Raw genomic sequence first — 18395 nt, 5'->3', positions numbered from 1 at the left:
TCTAAGTACCCATTTCGTATATAAGAACCCACACTCTGAATTGTTCCCCCCCCCTTAGATTTAGTAATGATTTCCCTTACTGCCTCTATTCTCCCCACAGCTGTCCTTGAGGCAGTGAAAGACAGCAATCAGATCCCCTCTGACTTCTCTGTTCTAGAACAAACAAATCCAGCTCCCTCTGCATCTCATCGGTCCACCTCCATCCCTCTATAGCTCTCCCTCTTAGTGCCAAATGTTATTTTTCCACTGCACTATCCAGAAAGTATTTGCCTTTTCTTTTCCTTTTAATTTTTTAAAAATCTATGGTTGCTATGCTACAATATGAACATGGCTAAACCACAAAGGCACTGTTAGAGAGAGTTTGTTGGAACACCCTCCCACCACTTTCCCACTCATTTGATGCACTATCAACAGGAGCAAGCACTCAGATAAGACTGCAGAGATCTGCTTATAAAATGTTGTTTCCATCCCTCTGTCTTTAATGTACAGGGAAAACCACTGTGATTTAAAAAAAAAGCAATAGAGAATCAAGTTGCTTCAGTTCTGTTGTGTTAAGTCTGAGTTACTCACATATAGGCTGATAGCAAACACTGAATGGGAGGAAAAACCCTATGTTAGACAAGTATTAAAGAAAGAGATAATAATGGCCCAGGCCTACATGAGTCTGCAAGAAATCAAAGGGGTTGGTGTGCAATGGTGAGTTGTTGGTTTAGGGTCTTAGACCTTGGCACGCTGTGCTAAAATTCTGTCACATTTGGAGTATCTCAAAGTTTTTGTGTCTTAATGAAAGCCAAAAGTACTTTGTTGTTTGGGAGGAGCTATCTGGTGCAGAGCACAGGATTATTTTGGACAGGGTGGTGGAAGGAGATGAAGAAACTTTTGAGGTTTTGAAGAGTTGTACAGTCCAGCCTCTTTCTCCTGGTCCTAGGAAAAGTATTCCTCAGCCAGATATAAACACATTCATGGAAATGTTTAAAAATCTAAATGCCAATCTAGAGTGCCATGCGTCACACTGGTAACAAAGAAAGGCTCCCACCTGATAGTCTGGCTTGGTGAAGTAGTCTAGGCTTGCAATGTGATCCAGGAAAAGGTGGAACTCTGAAGGCATGTGTTTTAGCAGCATTCGGTGTTCATACTTTTCTTTTATCATGCCAACCTGCTCCTGGAAAAAAACCAAACAAAAAAATATCTCAGAGCCAAGAATCTCTTCCATAGCTTTCCATTTTTAAACATTTATCATTCCTGGAACACAGACTCTTTCTAGACCCAGCACAGTGTCTACACACTTGTCCTGTCTGCTGTCCAAAGCACAAGGAGGTTGAGCACTGCAGGCAGAGGTCAAAGGGGAATCTTGAGTCAGAAGCTTTCTGCACAGGTGACCTACTTCTTTCCAGGGATTTTATTCTTTAGCACAAAGTATTTCCAAGACAACATGAACACTTAGCTTTATTCTGTTTAACTTTCTAATTTCAAATCCCATTTGGCTTGTTTGGCACAGCAAGGCATTATCCTGCTGTCTTTCTAAAGGCTCTTTTTATTCATCAAAAGGACAGCTTTCCACTTGTATTGTTTGCTTTGCATGAACAAAGTAAAAACCACTTGTTCAAATATGACTAACAATGTGCATAAAAAAAAGTCTAATTACTCCAAATAATAGGAAGCCCACCCTGTGTATCAGAACACACAAAAGTAGCTTAGCATCTTGCAGCAAGATCTGATGAAAAGGAGACTCTGGCTTTACTCCAGAAAAAAAGCCGCACTGAACTGCAGGAGGAATAATAAAGAGTCATAATAATTAAAACGTAGCACCCTCTCTTAAGCACAGACACCAGGTTTCCTACCTTATCTTTGATCTTTCTCCATGGAAGCTGACCAACGGCAAACTCCACCAACATGTAAAAGAGGGACCACAGATCATCGTGTCTACCCATCTCCTGGAGAAGAGAGAGACCAAGACTGAGGAGCAAAGTTCCACACTGCTCAGGGATCCAGGTGTACTCTCCAGATGAGCTACCTCATTTTAAAGGGCAGGAAGAGAAGTCATACTTCCCATTCAATGATTAAAGAAGTCAAATTAAAGGCTAAAGATGCATATTTATTAATGGGAAGCAGAGTAACCTAGATTAAGAAAAATCCCCAAACTGTATGTAGAACATATTTTTTATTAATATCTTTAAGCCTAAATAGCATTTGTACTCTTTTGCAAAAGACTCACCATCATGCACCACAACAATTTACAGATTTATAACATTTCCACATACAACTCTCCTCCTGGGCTAGTGAATGGGAAATTGAAAAACAGGGATAAAGGCTGAAATCGTCAAAGCACACGAATTCATTTTTGGTGCTCAACTTGCAATGGTTAGGATATGATTTCTCAAAATAGCCTGCATTATACAGCAATTTTTGTGCCTAAATATATATTCAGCTGATGCCAGCTACAGCTGGGCCTACTCAGCTCTTGCAAAAATTATACCTCAGGTTTCTTTGTGTCTCCCAAGAAACAGAAAGAATTCATGATGGCATTCAGCTGCCCTCCCCACATCACACTTTCCACCTTTTGTAGACAAAAATTTCCTCCTTTCCTAAAAAAACCTGACATTTCTCCATGTAGGTAATCCTACAATCTCATTCCAAGCAAGGCCAGAAACCTGGAGGTAATGCAGGAGGGCTCATAGTTTCCATCTGCCAGGCACTTAGCAGCAGAAACACAGAACTTAGAACCACAGAAGATGCTGAGTTGGAAGGGATCCATCAGGATCATTGACTCCAACTCCTGGCCCAGTGCAGGGCACCCCAAGAATCATACCCTGTGCCTGAGAGTATTGTCCAAACTTACTGTTTACTGTCTGCAAAGGAACACTACTGAAATAGGATAGAGGAGTGTTTTGAAAAGAATGTTAGATGAGCCTTCTAGAAGCATTTATAATGAAACAGGCCAGACACCATGTAAATCATGGCTCTTTTCAGGAAAAATAACCCTAGCTTTCACTAGGTGGCTCTTCACCTGATGACATGATGGTAATATTAAAAATTACAGATGAAGAATGGATTTGGGGACCTGGCACTTGGTAATTCCTGGCCAAGTTCTGCTAGAAACTATCAGCAAGCAGCCTGGCAGTTAGCCAGATTTCCCCTTCAGTGTGGTTTACTTTTGCCCTTAAAAAGTGTCTGGTAATGTAATAATTACAACTTTAAAGTCTGCCCACTAGAGAGGACCCAGTAACTGAAGCATAATTTTGATTTTACAGTCGACAGCCTTAACTACCTAATGGAAATCTTCTGATATACTAAACTTCTGTAGATAACAAACCAGAACTCACACCTCTTGCCCCTTTGCTCCTGAAAACAGATTTCTGAGGGGGAATTATCTTACTCATAACTCCTTATAACCCCAAAAGACTCACCCTGTTTTTGTGTGCATTCACGGAGGCATAGCGGACGGTTCCTCGGAAACCAGCAACATTACGAGGCTGGAGGGAGACAAGAGAAGCATCTCAGAAACAGAGCAGATGACTGAATCCCCTGTGCAGCCATCTCCTGAGAACTTCTTGTCTAAACTGCTATTTTGTATGCACCCAGGGGATACAAGGCTCTTACTGCTTCCTCGTGCTCTAGCAGCTAAACAGAGAGTGTTCTCCGATTCTGCATTTCTAGGAAAGCTCACACTACAGAGAAGGCAAGGTGGTTACAGTGCTGTGTTAGAACAGTAACAGTCCAGGCATAGAGATAAGAACATTAACCAGGATCAGATTTTCCTTTTTAAACTCCAGGTCAAGGGAAAAGCTAGTAAAGAAGTGCAAATGCAAAACCGAGTCATGAGTAACATGAGCTAAGCAAAGCCTGAAGGTGGCCTGTTCAGGATGGAAACAGGGATCACCTACTCTGACAGATGACCACACACATTTGCTGACACTGCTGGTCAGCATCAAAAAATTAGGAATCTCTGACTTCCAGAATTCTTGCTTTTTTTCCAGATTCTTCCCAGTATATCCTATCTTTATTTTCTCTTTTTCATGTCCTTGGGAAGTAAAGGCTTGATATAGTGGCTGTGGAAAGGCAGTCCTCCTGTGACTTATTTGTCCCATGTGGGGACTTTCTCTGCTTTGGGGGCTGAGCAACTGTTCCAGCTCTTTCTACTGCTGCCTCCACAAGAACATTAGACCATGTGAGTTCACTTAATGCAGATGTCATTGTTCTGAAAAACTTGCATTTAAATAATGACATCCACCAAATTCTCTTAGCTGAACTAGAAGCACCAGAGTTAACGAGACTTAACAGCAGTACTTTCAAAATTCTTGTGGTAAACCAGGTTCAGGCCCAGACTTCTTGCATCATAAGGCTAACCTTGGGTAAAGAACTAAACATACTCAAAATTAAGATCCTACTCCAGCAGAAAACCAGGCACATTAATAACAAGTTAATCAAGTAACTTGTCCCACAGAGGTCAGTGGATTCAGGTTTGTTCTTTCAGCTGTGCCTGTGCCTTCAGAACTAGACCTAAAATTCTGTACTTTTATTCTAGGGCACTCTTCTGTCACTTAATATGTACAATTCAGTTGCTTCATTTTGGGTACATGGAAGTTGCTCTGAATTTCGATATTCTCAGAAAGAATAAAATTTCAAATTTTTTTTAACAAGTTCACCAACACCATGTAACATACCACACCTGCATGGTGTACAGTGCAGCTCTTAAGTTACAATGACTCTAAGCAAAAAAAAAGCTGCAAGTCTATCTTACAACTCTTGTATGCTAATCAAATACTCCCCAAAGAGAACCCACATGCACATCCCATGCACTTAATGAAGCATTTAATCTTGCAGTGCACCAACTTGAGCTATAAGAGACTTATTTAGCAGCAGGTAATAGTAGAGATACTATACTTATCATCCTGTACCTCGTAGTTCTCAGAACTATGCAATTCAGGATTTCCACTGACAAAGAACTGCAAAATATTTTCCAGAATTCCAGAGAATTCACTGATGTGAGTTCCTGAAAAGCAGAGTACTGGCCACTGGAATACAGCCATCACCATAAATTGGCTCTACACACTCAAAAGCAAGAGAACATTCCTTTTTTCCATTATGAATGGATGACAGTGTGTTTGGATACTTTTCATGAGCCGTAAGGGTGTATTGTGAGCAATTCTAACATGTAACCTGTAATGTTTTCAGAACAAAAATTATTCAATTTTTGCAGTCCGTGCAAGTACTGAACCAAGTACCACGTGTGCTGGCTTCAGTATGTCAGCAATGTCTCTAAAAATTGTTTTAGATCAATACTTACTATTTCTAGCAGACAGGCTATCTGTGCAGTCTTTTATTAGATCTGTTCTGAAACCAAGCTGAAGCCAGGCAGCTTGCAAGTGTATTCCCCTCCTCTCTCAGAAGCAAAGCAAAAGCCCAGCTTTTGGTGCAGGCCTTTGTCGCATCTGTCCCACAGCCAACACGACCGGCTGCTCCCGAGCAGTCCCACACCTGAACCCAGAGGATTGTCCCTCCACCCCTCTCTCATGTGGGACCTCAGGGAAGGGAGAACACTGCAATTGAGCACGACTTTGCAATTGCTTTGACAGGACCTTTAATGTCCTTTGAACAAAACAGGCAGATGCTAACCGTGTAACACTGTCTTTTGCTCATAAAGGTTGCACCTCTTTTAACCATATTTGCCTGGCCTGCCAGTCACAAGGAATTGGTCACTGCAATCAAGTATTTTCTAGGCTGTGGAGATACCTTGTTTTCCATCCAAACAAACAGCTCCTCCCTGAGCATATGTTGTCACACATGCTGCATACCCAACTATTATTGACTTTTCTTCTGAATTCATAAACATTAGTTTTCCAGATGATTTCTTTACACACTTCATTTCTTCCAGTTAATAAACTTCATCCCACCACTGCACTGGTGAGCAGTGGAAAAGAGCCTGGATAAAGCATCCTTGTTGTCCAGACCAATCCACAATTGACACGGAATTGAAATTGCGACAGTTAGGAGCTTCAGACTGTGGAATCATATATAATCCAACTGATTTGAATACCCAAAATTATGAATATATAATAAGCTAGCAAGTTGAAATACAATTTTAAACCACAGACGTTTTTTAAATTTTTTTACACATCAGTATTTCTATAAAAAAATGTTATAAAGTGTATCTCTTCTTTCATTGATATTGTGTCTACCACAGAGCTAAAGTACTTCATTACACAGCACTGCATTGTGTTAGAAGCTTGGTTTAAAATGAGTTTCAGCTTGGGAGACTGTCTTAGATCACTACCACAGAGCAAAACCTACACTCTGTGTTCCTTTCACTGCATTAGCAATGTAGACTACCTCACACACAGAGACAGAATTAGGTAACAAAATCCCATATGAAGTGGATGCATTTTCCAAACTGCATTCTTTTACACCCATCATTCTCCAGGTCAAACACTCATTTGTATTTCAAGTGCCAGCAGTGTCTCCCTCATGAGTCACACGAAGTCTGTCTTTCCTGCACACTCCCTTTTTATTTGAGGAGTGCTCATATTTCCTCATTAATTTGAATCCCTGCTCCTCACACCATGTTCACTCATAGAGATTAAAATTAATCCTTTTGCCTGACTGGCAAAAGGAAACTGGATATTTTGAATGTCCCAGTTTCCAGCTGCCTTCCTAAAAACTTGTATTTGGATGCCAGTACTTTGATCCTGCTGTTTCTTGTGACTGTGCTATTCTCATGACCATGACCATTGGTTCCTCCCCAGCTTTCTGGAAACCTGTACAGACACCTCATGAGATGCACCACCTTTGCCCCTGGCAGGCCAGCTGTCATCTAGGATCATTAACCCATCTCTCCTGGAATAAGGAAAAGGATTTTCAGCAGTATGAATGTAAAAAAAAAAAGTTAGCACGGATCGAAGAAAAGGTGGTAACGGGAGAGAGAAAGTGCCACAGATCAAGGAAAGAATTTGGAGATATATCTTGGATAGAAATGGCTTGTTGGAAAGGTTGTGATAAGAAGGAAAAGTGAAAGAAAGCTTTAACTGAACTAAAAGGAAGTATCTCTGTGACCTCCAGGAACCTTCTGCTTCTTCAGACAGGCTCGTGAGGGAGATGCAGGGATATGTATCTTCACCTTTTCTGGTGGGGACAATATCCACACCTCTTATGTGCATTTTGACTTTTTAATTTAAACAGCAACATTTTGTAGAATCATTAATGACTGCATCATATTTTATACCCATGGAGAGTCAGAAATGAATAGAGGAAGCTGGAGACAGAAATGTAAGATGAGAAAACTTCCCTCCCCTTGCCTCTGAAACCACAGAATTGACAAAATCACTCTGGCACCACCCAAATATCTGCCAGCCCCTCAGGCAGAATCCCAAGTGTTCTAGGCCTTTGCATCACATTTAGGTAGCTGTCACGATCCTGCTGAAAAACAAACATATCATGAGGGGAAAAAAGAAAACCTGGTGTAATTTGGACTTCTATATATAACAAAAGCACAAACCAAAATGAAAACCCAGAAGCATGGTGATGGCTCACTCACAACTCATAGCAGAGATGGTTACGAGCAGCGGATGGGAAGCCAACGCATCAAACACAGCCTCAAAAGAAGAGCCCAAAAGAACTGTAAAACAGAGAGAAACCCAAAGAAAAACATGATAAAAAAAACAACAAAATGAGAAAAAAATTAAACAGAAATGAATTAAAAAACATTCAATATTGTATCCCAACAGAAACCTGTGTCTTGTTTAGCTGTTGCCATCTCCCATCACCCTTCCCAGGGCTGCTGGCCCGTCCTGTGCTGAGTTTCATTTAGACACGAAGGACATGAAGTGTTGCGTGACAAATCTGCGTGGTTTGTGAGTGCTCTGTAAGTGGTGAGAGGGGGCCCTCTAGGGAGAACCTTCCCCTGCCTGCATCTCACACCTAATAAGTGGAAACACAAAGCTGAGAGCAGCCATGCAGACAGCCTTACCACAGGTCAGTTGTACACTTCTACTGTGACTTTCCTTCCTACAATTATCTGATGTGTACATCTCCCTTCTTCCCCTAAACAAACTGATCCAATAACCTGCAAGGGGATTTGCTCTCTCATCTCTTGCCCTTTTCATCCAGAGCAAGTTCTAACATCAGCATGTAACTTCCTAAAAATCAACAGCAATGTCCCCTTTCCTATTTGAATTGTTATGGTTTCTCACCCAAAATATTTGCGTTTTTTCTGCAACCACCACCTTGCTTTCTCACAATCAATCTCCATACAAACAGTGGCTTGCCAACTTTACAGGTTTTACAGCTGCCAGCTTCAGGCATGTTCCCTTTCCCTGGTGACTGCTGCAGTGCTCCACTGCCTGTGGGGGGATGCAGAATGGTGGTTTGGGAGAGAGCAGGATGAAACTCAATGCTGCTTTTAGGCCACATAAGCAGTCATGTTATCTGTGAATGGCAAAGTAGAGAAATCTGAGGGACATCCTCATCAGAGGCAAGAACTAATATTATATTATATAACCTTAAAAGTCAATTCAGTGACCTGAGGAAAGACCCTGACTGAGAGATACTTATGCCAACAGAAATCAAGTAATCAAAAACAATCCACACAATGGAGTTTCTTATTTGAGTCTTACTGTTCGCCTTTCCTAAAAATGTGCAAATCCTAAGAATTCCATAAATTTTGCATGAAATTTAGTTCTGAGGAAGCTATTTAAGTCTCCTGCTATTCTTTCCAAAACAAAAGACATAAAGCAGTTGAGTTAAAACGCCATCGCTCCTACTTTACTTTAGGAGAGTTCAAAACTTCCAATGAATTTTAACATAATTAAAGACCACGATAATTCTGTCTTTCTAAACAGCATGCACCAACCATCTCATCACATGATTCCTGCACCTGAACTTGTGCTGAAGATGAGAGTGCCTTTCTCACAGTAGAAACAGGGCTAAGAATGAGCTTTTTTTTTAAGTCAAAAGCTTATTTCAGTTGTAATCCTATTATTCAGTTATCACGATTTTTAACAAGAGGACTTTGGCCTCAGAGCTGCACTTGTTTCTTACATGCGAGGTCCCATAAGGCAACAAGCAGCACAGAATATCCCCACAGAAAGAATGGGGAGTGCTAAGTAAGAAAGATAAGTTTTTAATCTGCTGTAACACAGCAGGGGAACTACTGAAATGGACATATTTTGGAGTCACAGCTCCTTTGGGATTTAGAGCTCAAAATGCTTTCCTGGAGCCAGATGGAGACGATGGTTCTTTTCTATCAAAAGGAAGAAGACAAAAGGCAGTTTTGGCAATCACTGAGATGCAGCACACTGAAGTTCAAACTTCCCCACCCTCTGAACAGACATGAAAGCCACACCTCCCTCCTTCCAGAGTACACTCTCATCCCTAAACCACAGGGTGTTTTGAGATGCAAGTTTAAGAGCACACAGGTTGGAAAGGATACCTTTTGCACAGAAGATATGAATAATTATTACCAAGAGGGAGGAAGTGTATGACCTGGCAGCAAATGCACTTACCTGACTGAAGGGGGATCTGACCTGCAATCCAACTCAAATCCAACATTCACTTGCCTAGGGAGCAAAGCCTCTGTTCCCTCATCACTGGCCACAGTAAGAGCTTTATATTCCTCCCTTTGTTTTCCAGTGGGAAGAATAATCAGAGCTTCAAGTGGAATAGCAATGACCAGAAGGAATGACACATTCAGATGTAATGTATACCCCCCTGCAGCTTGGTAGTAAAAGCACTCAGAGATGGAAAATGGGATCTCAGTCCCCTGCAGGTATACATAAAATTTGAGCCCGAGTTGTCTTTCCTTTTCCCTCACCCCTCTAACAGCTGCTGTGTAAAATAAAACCAACAACAACCTGAGCAGATGACCTGAGGCAACCCTCATTGACTCTGGGGCTTCCAGGTGAGGAAAGCAAAGAAACAGCAACATGTAGCAAGATACCAGATTCCCTGCTTGCTAAGAGAGTTTCAAATCCATCACCTAGTCTGCTTTCCATACATTTAATTTCAAGAGCATGGGATTTCTGCAACCGTGATGTTTTAAACCAGAACATAATCTCCCTTCTCAAGTTCAAATTTGCTACTCCAAAAATGAAAGTAACAATGAGAACCTTAATGTAATTTTCATGATGATTTGTTTTATAACTAACCCATTCCCAGAGAAATTGCACTTCTATTGTATATTAAATGTGCAATATTTTTAAGACCTAGGTCCATTCTTCTTCCTTTTCCTCATCTCTGAACAAACATGACTATGCTGTGTTTTCAGCCTTTCCTGTGACTACTTTTTTACAATACAAAGGTTGAGACAAAAATTATGTTCCCTCCCAAGCTAATATAGTAATACAGCTCCACAAATCTGTTATTCTACTCCAAAATGTTAATTCCTTATGTAATACTACAGATTTACAAGTATTTCAAATACAAAGCAAGTATAAGGCTACTGGGCTTCTATGTTTGTATATTTGGGGTATTAGGATGTAGAAGTTCCTATCCTCTGTGTTATTTTACAGCTCATTTTTCAGTGGGGGAAAAACTACTCAGTAGAAAACCACATCATCATCTCCTCTTCTAATAGCTTGCTCACTGCAGAGAAGTTTATTTTTAATGCTATGCCCAGACATTTGGAAAATAAATACCTTTTTCTCAATTGGCTGACACATTTCTTAAGCCTTCCTCACGCTCTTCCGCATAGGCTGTGCACTGTCCTGCCTACACCATCGTCCCTGTGCCCACTGACTCCCAGAGCCGCCCTCGTGCATGTGCAGTCTCTCCAGCAAGGCACTGCAAACTACTGCAGTGCAGTCTGAGCCACAAGGAGATCGAGATCTAATCAATGAGCTGCAGCTGACTAAGCTAAAATAAAATGCTTGCTGAGCAGAACAGTCCCCTGTCATATCCTGCAATAAGGCTTCAGGAAAACATAGCCTCTATTTTCAAATAAATAATTAAGATCAAGCTGCTAAACCCTTGAACACTTTCAATTAATATTTGTGGAGCCACAGGGAATATGATTCTGAAGTCAAGGTGCCCCAGACAGAGGAAAGACACAATGCTTTCTGTACTGCATGTGACAAAACTGGCAGAGCTGAGCAACGATCAAGGAGCTCTTGTCCAAAACCTGACCTACATTAGCACAGAAGACCTTCATGACTCAGAACACCTCCATTACATAAGCATATGTTGTTCATCATCTGCATAATAATGTTTATGTTCATTTCCCCCTTCAAGTTCAAATTTTCTTCTCAGCCTTAGCTCTCCACATCAAACACATTCTGCTAGTCCAGCTCTCTGCTATAAAAATTAATGCAAGATGAAAAATTTGACCTGTGCACAAGCTAAAGAAGAAAATTCTACATATTTAAAAAACCAAAAATTTTTCAGTTCATTCCCTAGTTGCTTAAGTTCTGTTGTCTTAAGATGTGCACTGACACTGACTGCTGATACTGCTGCATGGCAAAGGTGGGTTGTACAACCAGGATGTCACAGTGAATAAACCTGCTCACGTCTCTATCTGAACCACAGCAGAAGGTTGCAGCTAGGGGAAATAACAGTTAAAACCCTAAAAAAGATCATTGCATCCTGTAATATCAAATTTGTTACAAAAGGCCTTGGGATTCTCCACAAAATGGACTTTTTGGGTGGGAGGGAATAAGGGAAGGGGAGGAAATTGGGAACAAAAAACTGGACTTAGTTCTCAGAAGAGTATCCACCAAAACTGCAAGCACTTATTAATGGGCATTTTACAGACTTTAATAAAATTCCTTTCATTCATCTTGTGCATGTTACAGTCACAATCTTTTCAGTCCCTCAAACACGAGTTTGTCATTACTGTCTTCTGAATACTGCTTAGATCTGCAACACCTTTGAAACTGGATGGGTGGTATCTTATGCATCATCAACTGTTATCTCATCTAGATTTGTACAAAGGCACTAAAAAGGTGGTGTAGTTTTCATCGTCCTATTCCATACGGACCATAACAATTGCATTACCGGCTCTCTTCATCTCTGGCAACCTGTCTCCAGTCCCAAAGAAGATGCTTCTGGATATCCTACAGGTAGGTCACAGAGGGGTGGGCAGATGCATTCTGTTTCATCTGGCATGTGCAGTACTCATTTTTAAAAGGCATAATGTTGGTTTAGACCCCACACACCAGAAGGAAAATTTGACACTCTCCTAAAGAACAAAATCAGCAGAAATGTAACTAGCTGGGCTAGCTACCTTTCTAATGAGGAAAAGTCTAGACAGCTTTTCTAAAGAAAAGTAGCATATCACCAACAGTGTTCTCTGCAGCATTTGTGCATACAGGCAAGGGCAAGCTAGTCCATACAGTACAGCTGAGTTTTCAAAAACATAAGCCCCTCAGAAGGTCCACACTACAAGAAATTGCACTGCAAAATACGTTGCTCTCTCGTTTGAGTTGTGCCAGCTATAGTTGCCCTTTAAAAAGGCAATAAACAAGGAGTTTTGAAATCAGCCAAATTCAGAACATGATTTCCTTTATACCAAAGTTTAACTGCAAGGTTCGTTCTTGATGTTTAACAAAAACTTTGGCATGAAAAGCATGAAAATTTTGATTTAATTTTTCCTGCTCTTTATGGCATTTATAAGCAGCACAGTAAACTGCTAACTAACAGAGCTGTAGCAGCTGTGACAGCACTTAACAAAGCAAGGGTGTGAGGGAGCCCAGAAACTTCACTCAGGACCGTGTGGGTCTCACTGGACCTGCAGTAATGGTGGTGACGGGCCACAGGGCCTGGTTCCCCACATGAACAAGAGATCTACAGAATCTTCACAGAGCCTCTGGAAGGGAAAATCAAGAACCCTGCAATGCAAGGAAAAAGGGATGCTAGCAGTTAGCGCTCAAAGGAGTAACAGATGGATATTCCCAAGAGAAGGGAAAGCTGGCAGCAGAAGGGAGGCTCCTGCCCCACATGCAGATCTGCAGGTGCAGAATAGATTAAGTATCCTAGGAACTGGTGAGGAGGAACAAAACCTTGCCAGGGGAGCTATGTGAGCCTGAATCAAATGCCCATACAGGGAAGCAAAGGTGACTGATGATCACTGAAGATTCCTTCCTGCAGGAAATAGAAGTCCCCATCTACTGACCTAATTCAACGTCTCAAGAGCTTTGTGGCTTGTTGGGAGCCTGGATATGGGATAATAAGGACAAATTGCCAAGTTTGTGTGGCCATCTGACTATTAACACTTGCAGCTACTTCATGGGAACACCAAAAGCACCTGGTTTTCAAGCAGCGACCTTGAGTATTCTAAGAGTGACTACAGACCTCGAGGCATGGGGATCTGCAGGTTTTCCTCCTAAATCCTGCCGGGGAGTGGGAGAAGCTTAGGTAGCAGAAGATGCATTGTGCAAGTCAACACCAAGCTGTCAAAGACAGGGCTTTGGCTGCTATGACCACCAGTCCCGCTTTGAGGAAAAAAAACCTGTTGGCACAAGAAGGGACCCATGTGACACAGTAGCAAGAGCATCTCTGCCAAGGCTTTGCATCTCATCAAATGGCCCACCTCAAGTGCCTGTCCAAAACCACCAACACATGTGTAACAAACAGCAGCGGTTAGTGCTCTATGTGCCACTGCAAATCTATGATCTCACTGGGATTGTAGAGACTTGGTGGGACTGCTTGCATGGCTTGAACGCTGCAATGAACAGCAAAAAAGGACTGGGAAGGCAAGCAGGTGCATTTTCACAGGAGTGGATTGAATGTACGAAGCTTTCCTTGGAGCAGGGGATGGGACAGTCACCACTGATGGGTAAGTGACCATTACAGGTAGCGTAATTAGTTGTAGGCACCTGTTACAGACTGCCTGACCAAGAATTAAAAATAGATGAAACATTCTTTACAAAACTGAAGGAAGCCTTGCAATTGCAAGCCCTGGGAGGCTTGAATTACTCCTATATCTACTGCTCCTGCACCTGTATGTTGCAGAGACAATACAGCAGGGTGAAGCAATCCAGGAGTTTTTTGGTGAACATTGAGCAGAACCAAAAAAACAAGAAATGGAGGTTTGTAGTCATAACAGAAGGACAACACTGAAGAAAAGCAGTTTCCTGGGGGACCTGGTGGACAACAAGCTGTCCACGGGCCAGCAGTGTCCTGGGGGACAAGAAGGCCAATGGTATCCTGGGCTGCATTAGGAAGAGCATTGCCAGCCGGTTGAAGGAGGTGATCCTGCCCCTCTACCCAGCCCTGGTGAGGCACATCTGGAGTGCTGTGTCCAGTTCTGGGCTCCTCAGGACAAGAGAGACAAGGAGCTCCTGGAGAGGGTCCAGCAGAGGGTGGCAAACGATGAAGGGACTGGAGCCCCTCCCTTCTGAGGAAAGGCTGAGGGAGCTGGGCCTGTTCAGGCTGGAGAAGAGACACTGAGAGGGAACCTCATCCGTGTGTGTCAGTGTCTGCAGGGAGGGCTCAGAGGATGGACCAGGCTCTGCTCGGCGGTGCCGGGCAATGGGACAAGAGGCAGCGGGCAGGAACTGAGGCACAGAAAGTTCCACCTGACCATGAGGAAGACGTTCCTCACTGAGCAGTGCCCGAGCACTGGGACAGATTGCCCAGAGAGGCTGTAGAGCCTCCCTCACTGGAGATGTTCAAGAACCATCTGGATGCAATCCTGGGCCATGTGCTCTGGGATGACTCTGCTTGAGCAGGAAGGCTGGATCAGATGCCCCACTGTGGTCCCTTTCAACTTTACCCACTCTGAATCTGTGCGTGATTCTTCTCTCCATGATCAGATCATGCACCCAAAGTTTGGAAGTCTCAGGTTCAAAAACTTCCTCTCCTACAGAAGTTCCTGCATTCTCACTTGATAGCAGAATACCACAGACACCATATATTTAAGCCACAGGTGGAATGTAAGCAGGCATATTGAAATCCCTCTCATTTAAGCTTTACACCTGTGCACAAAATTAAGATATATTCCATAGAGGGATGTTGGGAGACTCAGAGCACTGGAGAAGGCCCTGTTTACTGTGACTGAGTAATTTTTCCACTGTCTTTTTGTCAGAAAACGTAAGTCTTGAGCACCAAAAAATGTAACTAAGCTTAATGAACCAGGGATACTTTGTGAATTTATCACTAACAGTGCACCCTTGAGAAATGGAAAACTTCAGGTCAAACATACCTTTGTGAATACAGATGACAGATCTTAACCACAATTTGCCACCTTTTAAACAGGAGAGAGTGTGGCTTAGAGAGGCAGGGAGGAGCATCAGAAATCAGCATCGCCTCTAGCAGTTCTGGCAAGCTGCCTGTCAGTTCCTTGCTCAGGAACTTGTCCTTGCAAGTGTTTGAAAACAAAACACACTGAAAAAATTATTTTTTGTCCACTAGCAGTCTATCCTGTTTTTCATAATGGCCAGAGTCCCCCTTGCTAGCCAGGATGTTGGCTGTGATCCAAATGCCAGAAATGCTGCTGGTAGCCAAAGAGCCAGGCCCTAAGGAGCTCCCAGCACACCACGGCACCACATGGCTACAGGACCAATGCACGTCTGCTCTGCCTGTCCAAAGGAGTAACTATCAAAGACTGACTTCTACAACCTGCAAAGAAATATCAAATAACGAGACTGTGGAGCACAACTGAGCTTCCCTGATTGCCAACAGAGGGGAAAAAAAGTTGCTAATGCTTCCTTACACACCTTCTGGCCCCAACCATCTTCTGTCTTTACAGAGCAATGTAAGTTCCTACAGACTGTTACCCAGCAGACTTTGTAACATGTGGCAATGGGCAAGCAGTAGAGGGGTGACAGCATTCCTATGAAAGCAAATCCATATCACAACAGCTTTTCTCCAAGGACTAGCATTTGTGCTAATATTAGCATCCCACATAAGGGAGATCAGTTTTGTTTTCCTCGAAGCACAGGATAAACTCAGATTCAGAATAAATCTGGATTCAGTTACATCAAATGGACCATAACCTTACAAATGCTGAGCTATCAAGTTAAACTGTCAAGTAGCCATCCTCCATACAGACATGGAAACCAAACCCATAACACTCATCAAAGGCTCAGCAGAGTAACCTCTCCCTAGGAAAAAGCTGCTGGGATAGCCCTTAAAAGGAGGCCTGGGAAGCCAGAGTGGTGACAGCTGAGGATGGAGAAAACTAATGCTTAATGAAGATTATGCAGAGTAGAAATGATCCCCCCTCAAAGTTTTAATCAATCTCTAGAAAATTAGAGGCAAGTGGTAAGTTAAAAAAAAACCAAAAACCCAACAAATCCACAGCATCCTAATCACCTGGCTCATTATCTGTATTACTAGAAAGTCATTCAGAGTCTTTCTGAAATGGTGATAAATAAGATTGAAGCTCTGAATTTCAGAGGATATGAAAACAACTAATACTTTTATGGTATTATTCATAAAGTATGACAATGCTTCTGAAACTGTAGGGAACTGCAGAGAACCTACGTGAGCAGAAAACTTCCATTAAAAAACTGAATATGACTGAAAGCAAAATCCAGACATGCTTCCAAAAAAGAGAGTGAGCCCCTTCCCTCACCTATCTTGTGTATTGTACCTCAGAACCAAACCACAGAAATACTAGGCTCAGGATGATTATGTTATAAATGTATTCTTCATGGATAAATGAATGGAAAGAGAATGGAGAGAAAAGAATTTACCTTACTGGCTTGAAATAATCTCTTTGGTGAAATAAGTGATAAAGTTCTTATTTAAAAAAAACCAAACACAAAACCACCACAAAATTTCTCATTTCTCTTGCCTTCATACCACCCTACACCTCCATCTCCTTCCTAATCCTCAGTGCATTACTTGGGCAGCAATCACACTGTGCTTCTCCAGACAAATGCCTCGGTCCGATAAGTGGGACTCAAAGTGGTATCAGGCAGCAGGGACACAAAAGGACCAAACAGCCCAGTTACTACTGCATAATGTTAAAAGGCATTGAAGTGAATATTTATGAGGTTTTTTGCTGTATCATTTCTGTCAAAAAGCTTGACCCCCTGAAGTGTGGCATGGGAGAATAGGTACATTAGGTATATGAGACTTTACCCTGTATGATCCTCCCATATCCCAAACAAACGGAGACTTTTCACTACTTTCACGAGAGCATACTCCCACCCCCTGGGGATTGTATATATCTTTTTAGGAAAAGATCATATGTCATTCATCCTTCTATGAGACACATCTGTGGCAAGCAAGCAATCAACCACCAGATTGACCAGAACGAAGACCAACCTTCTCAGAGTCCTGCACTCTGACAAAGCCCCCGCTCACCCACACCAACCCAAGCAGGACATGGCTTGTATGACACAGCTGAAGAATCTTTTCCCCTGGAAAATGTCAAGGCTGGATGTAGAGCTGTTTCTAAAAACAGGGCCTGGGAGCAAAATAAAAGTGAAGTAATTTAAATTATGGTAAGAAAGGAACAAAATAGAGGATACAAAAGAAAAGACACTGGGAAAAATTAATTTCTTTAATTGTAAAGAAAGAACAATGTTCAAATAATGGGACTTGAAATACAGATGTAAACTATAATTACTTCATTAAGAAATGAAGAAATTTTGCAGAAAAACAACTGCCAGTTTCAGTCTGTAATGGACTTGAATTCTGACTGCAGAAAGAGGAACGGAGGGGGGCCACATTTTGTAAAGGGCAATATGGAGAAGGGTTATCCCCAAACTATAAAGCATTGATGAGGAAGTCCAGTAGTATGTAATGAGTGTCTTTCTAAGAATAAGATGCAGGCACAACCTTTGGAGCTGCTCCCAACTACAGGGAAAAAGAAAACTGAAAAGACTTACAAAAGAACAAAAAAAAAAAAAAGAAGAAAAGAAAAAAAGAAAAATTCCTCAGCTATATTAATCTACTAAGGACACAAAATCTGCTCAGTAGCCTTTGCTTTTTTCCCACTGCCCAGCAATACCCGGCACTACAGAGTCTCTGTATTTAGCTAGCACATTATCAACATTTTCCAGAACAACAATTATCTTGCAGATGGAAAAGGTGTGCAGACCAAAAGCTGTAAGCCTAGGATGATAAACAGAGAGATCGTATGAGCACTCTCTGCTTGCACTGTGTTCTGAAATACATCTAGGAATTCTCTGACAGATCCCAGAATATCTGAAGCTTTACACATCCTTATGAGTGACCCCAGATAACATTGTGCTGGTAAAAGAACTGAAGATAAAACCCATATTACATGGCACAGAGAATGCCCCCTGCCCATACTTCCCCTCCAGGCAGGCACACTGAAATATCCCTGCTAGGAAATCTGGACAGAGTCAATAGACATAAAACCAAAGCCACAAAGGGTGAGAACAGCATTACAGGTTGCAGCTCACAGTAAGTTCAGCCTCAGAGATCAGGTCAGCCTCTAACTTCTAGCACACTTTTTTATAAAAAGCTTTAAGAATATACCAACCTGTTTC

The 18395-nt window shown here is 42.0% G+C and overlaps 1 protein-coding gene across 5 annotated transcripts in view; it reads right to left on the bottom strand.

Annotated features, from left to right (window-relative positions):
- TTBK1 (tau tubulin kinase 1) overlaps positions 1–18395 on the bottom strand; it is a 108932-nt gene that overhangs the window by 47176 nt on the left and 43361 nt on the right. For 3 of the 5 annotated variants that reach the window (XM_039568149.1, XM_039568150.1, XM_039568151.1), the window contains exons 7-9: positions 3408–3473; positions 1842–1934; positions 1037–1162 (exon numbers count right to left, since the gene is read on the bottom strand). In XM_039568149.1, coding sequence (XP_039424083.1) covers positions 1037–1162; positions 1842–1934; positions 3408–3473 — 285 coding nt within the window. Of the gene's footprint in view, positions 1–1036; positions 1163–1841; positions 1935–3407; positions 3474–7531; positions 7613–8186; positions 14076–17202; positions 17415–18395 lie in introns of those variants that run through there. The other 2 variants (XM_039568153.1, XM_039568152.1) reach the window with 2 other exon arrangements.

This window comes from Corvus cornix, chromosome 3 (assembly GCF_000738735.6).
Source record: "Corvus cornix cornix isolate S_Up_H32 chromosome 3, ASM73873v5, whole genome shotgun sequence".
In the NCBI taxonomy this organism is placed as follows: domain Eukaryota; kingdom Metazoa; phylum Chordata; class Aves; order Passeriformes; family Corvidae; genus Corvus; species Corvus cornix.
This window is presented reverse-complemented; position numbering and strand designations above follow the sequence as displayed.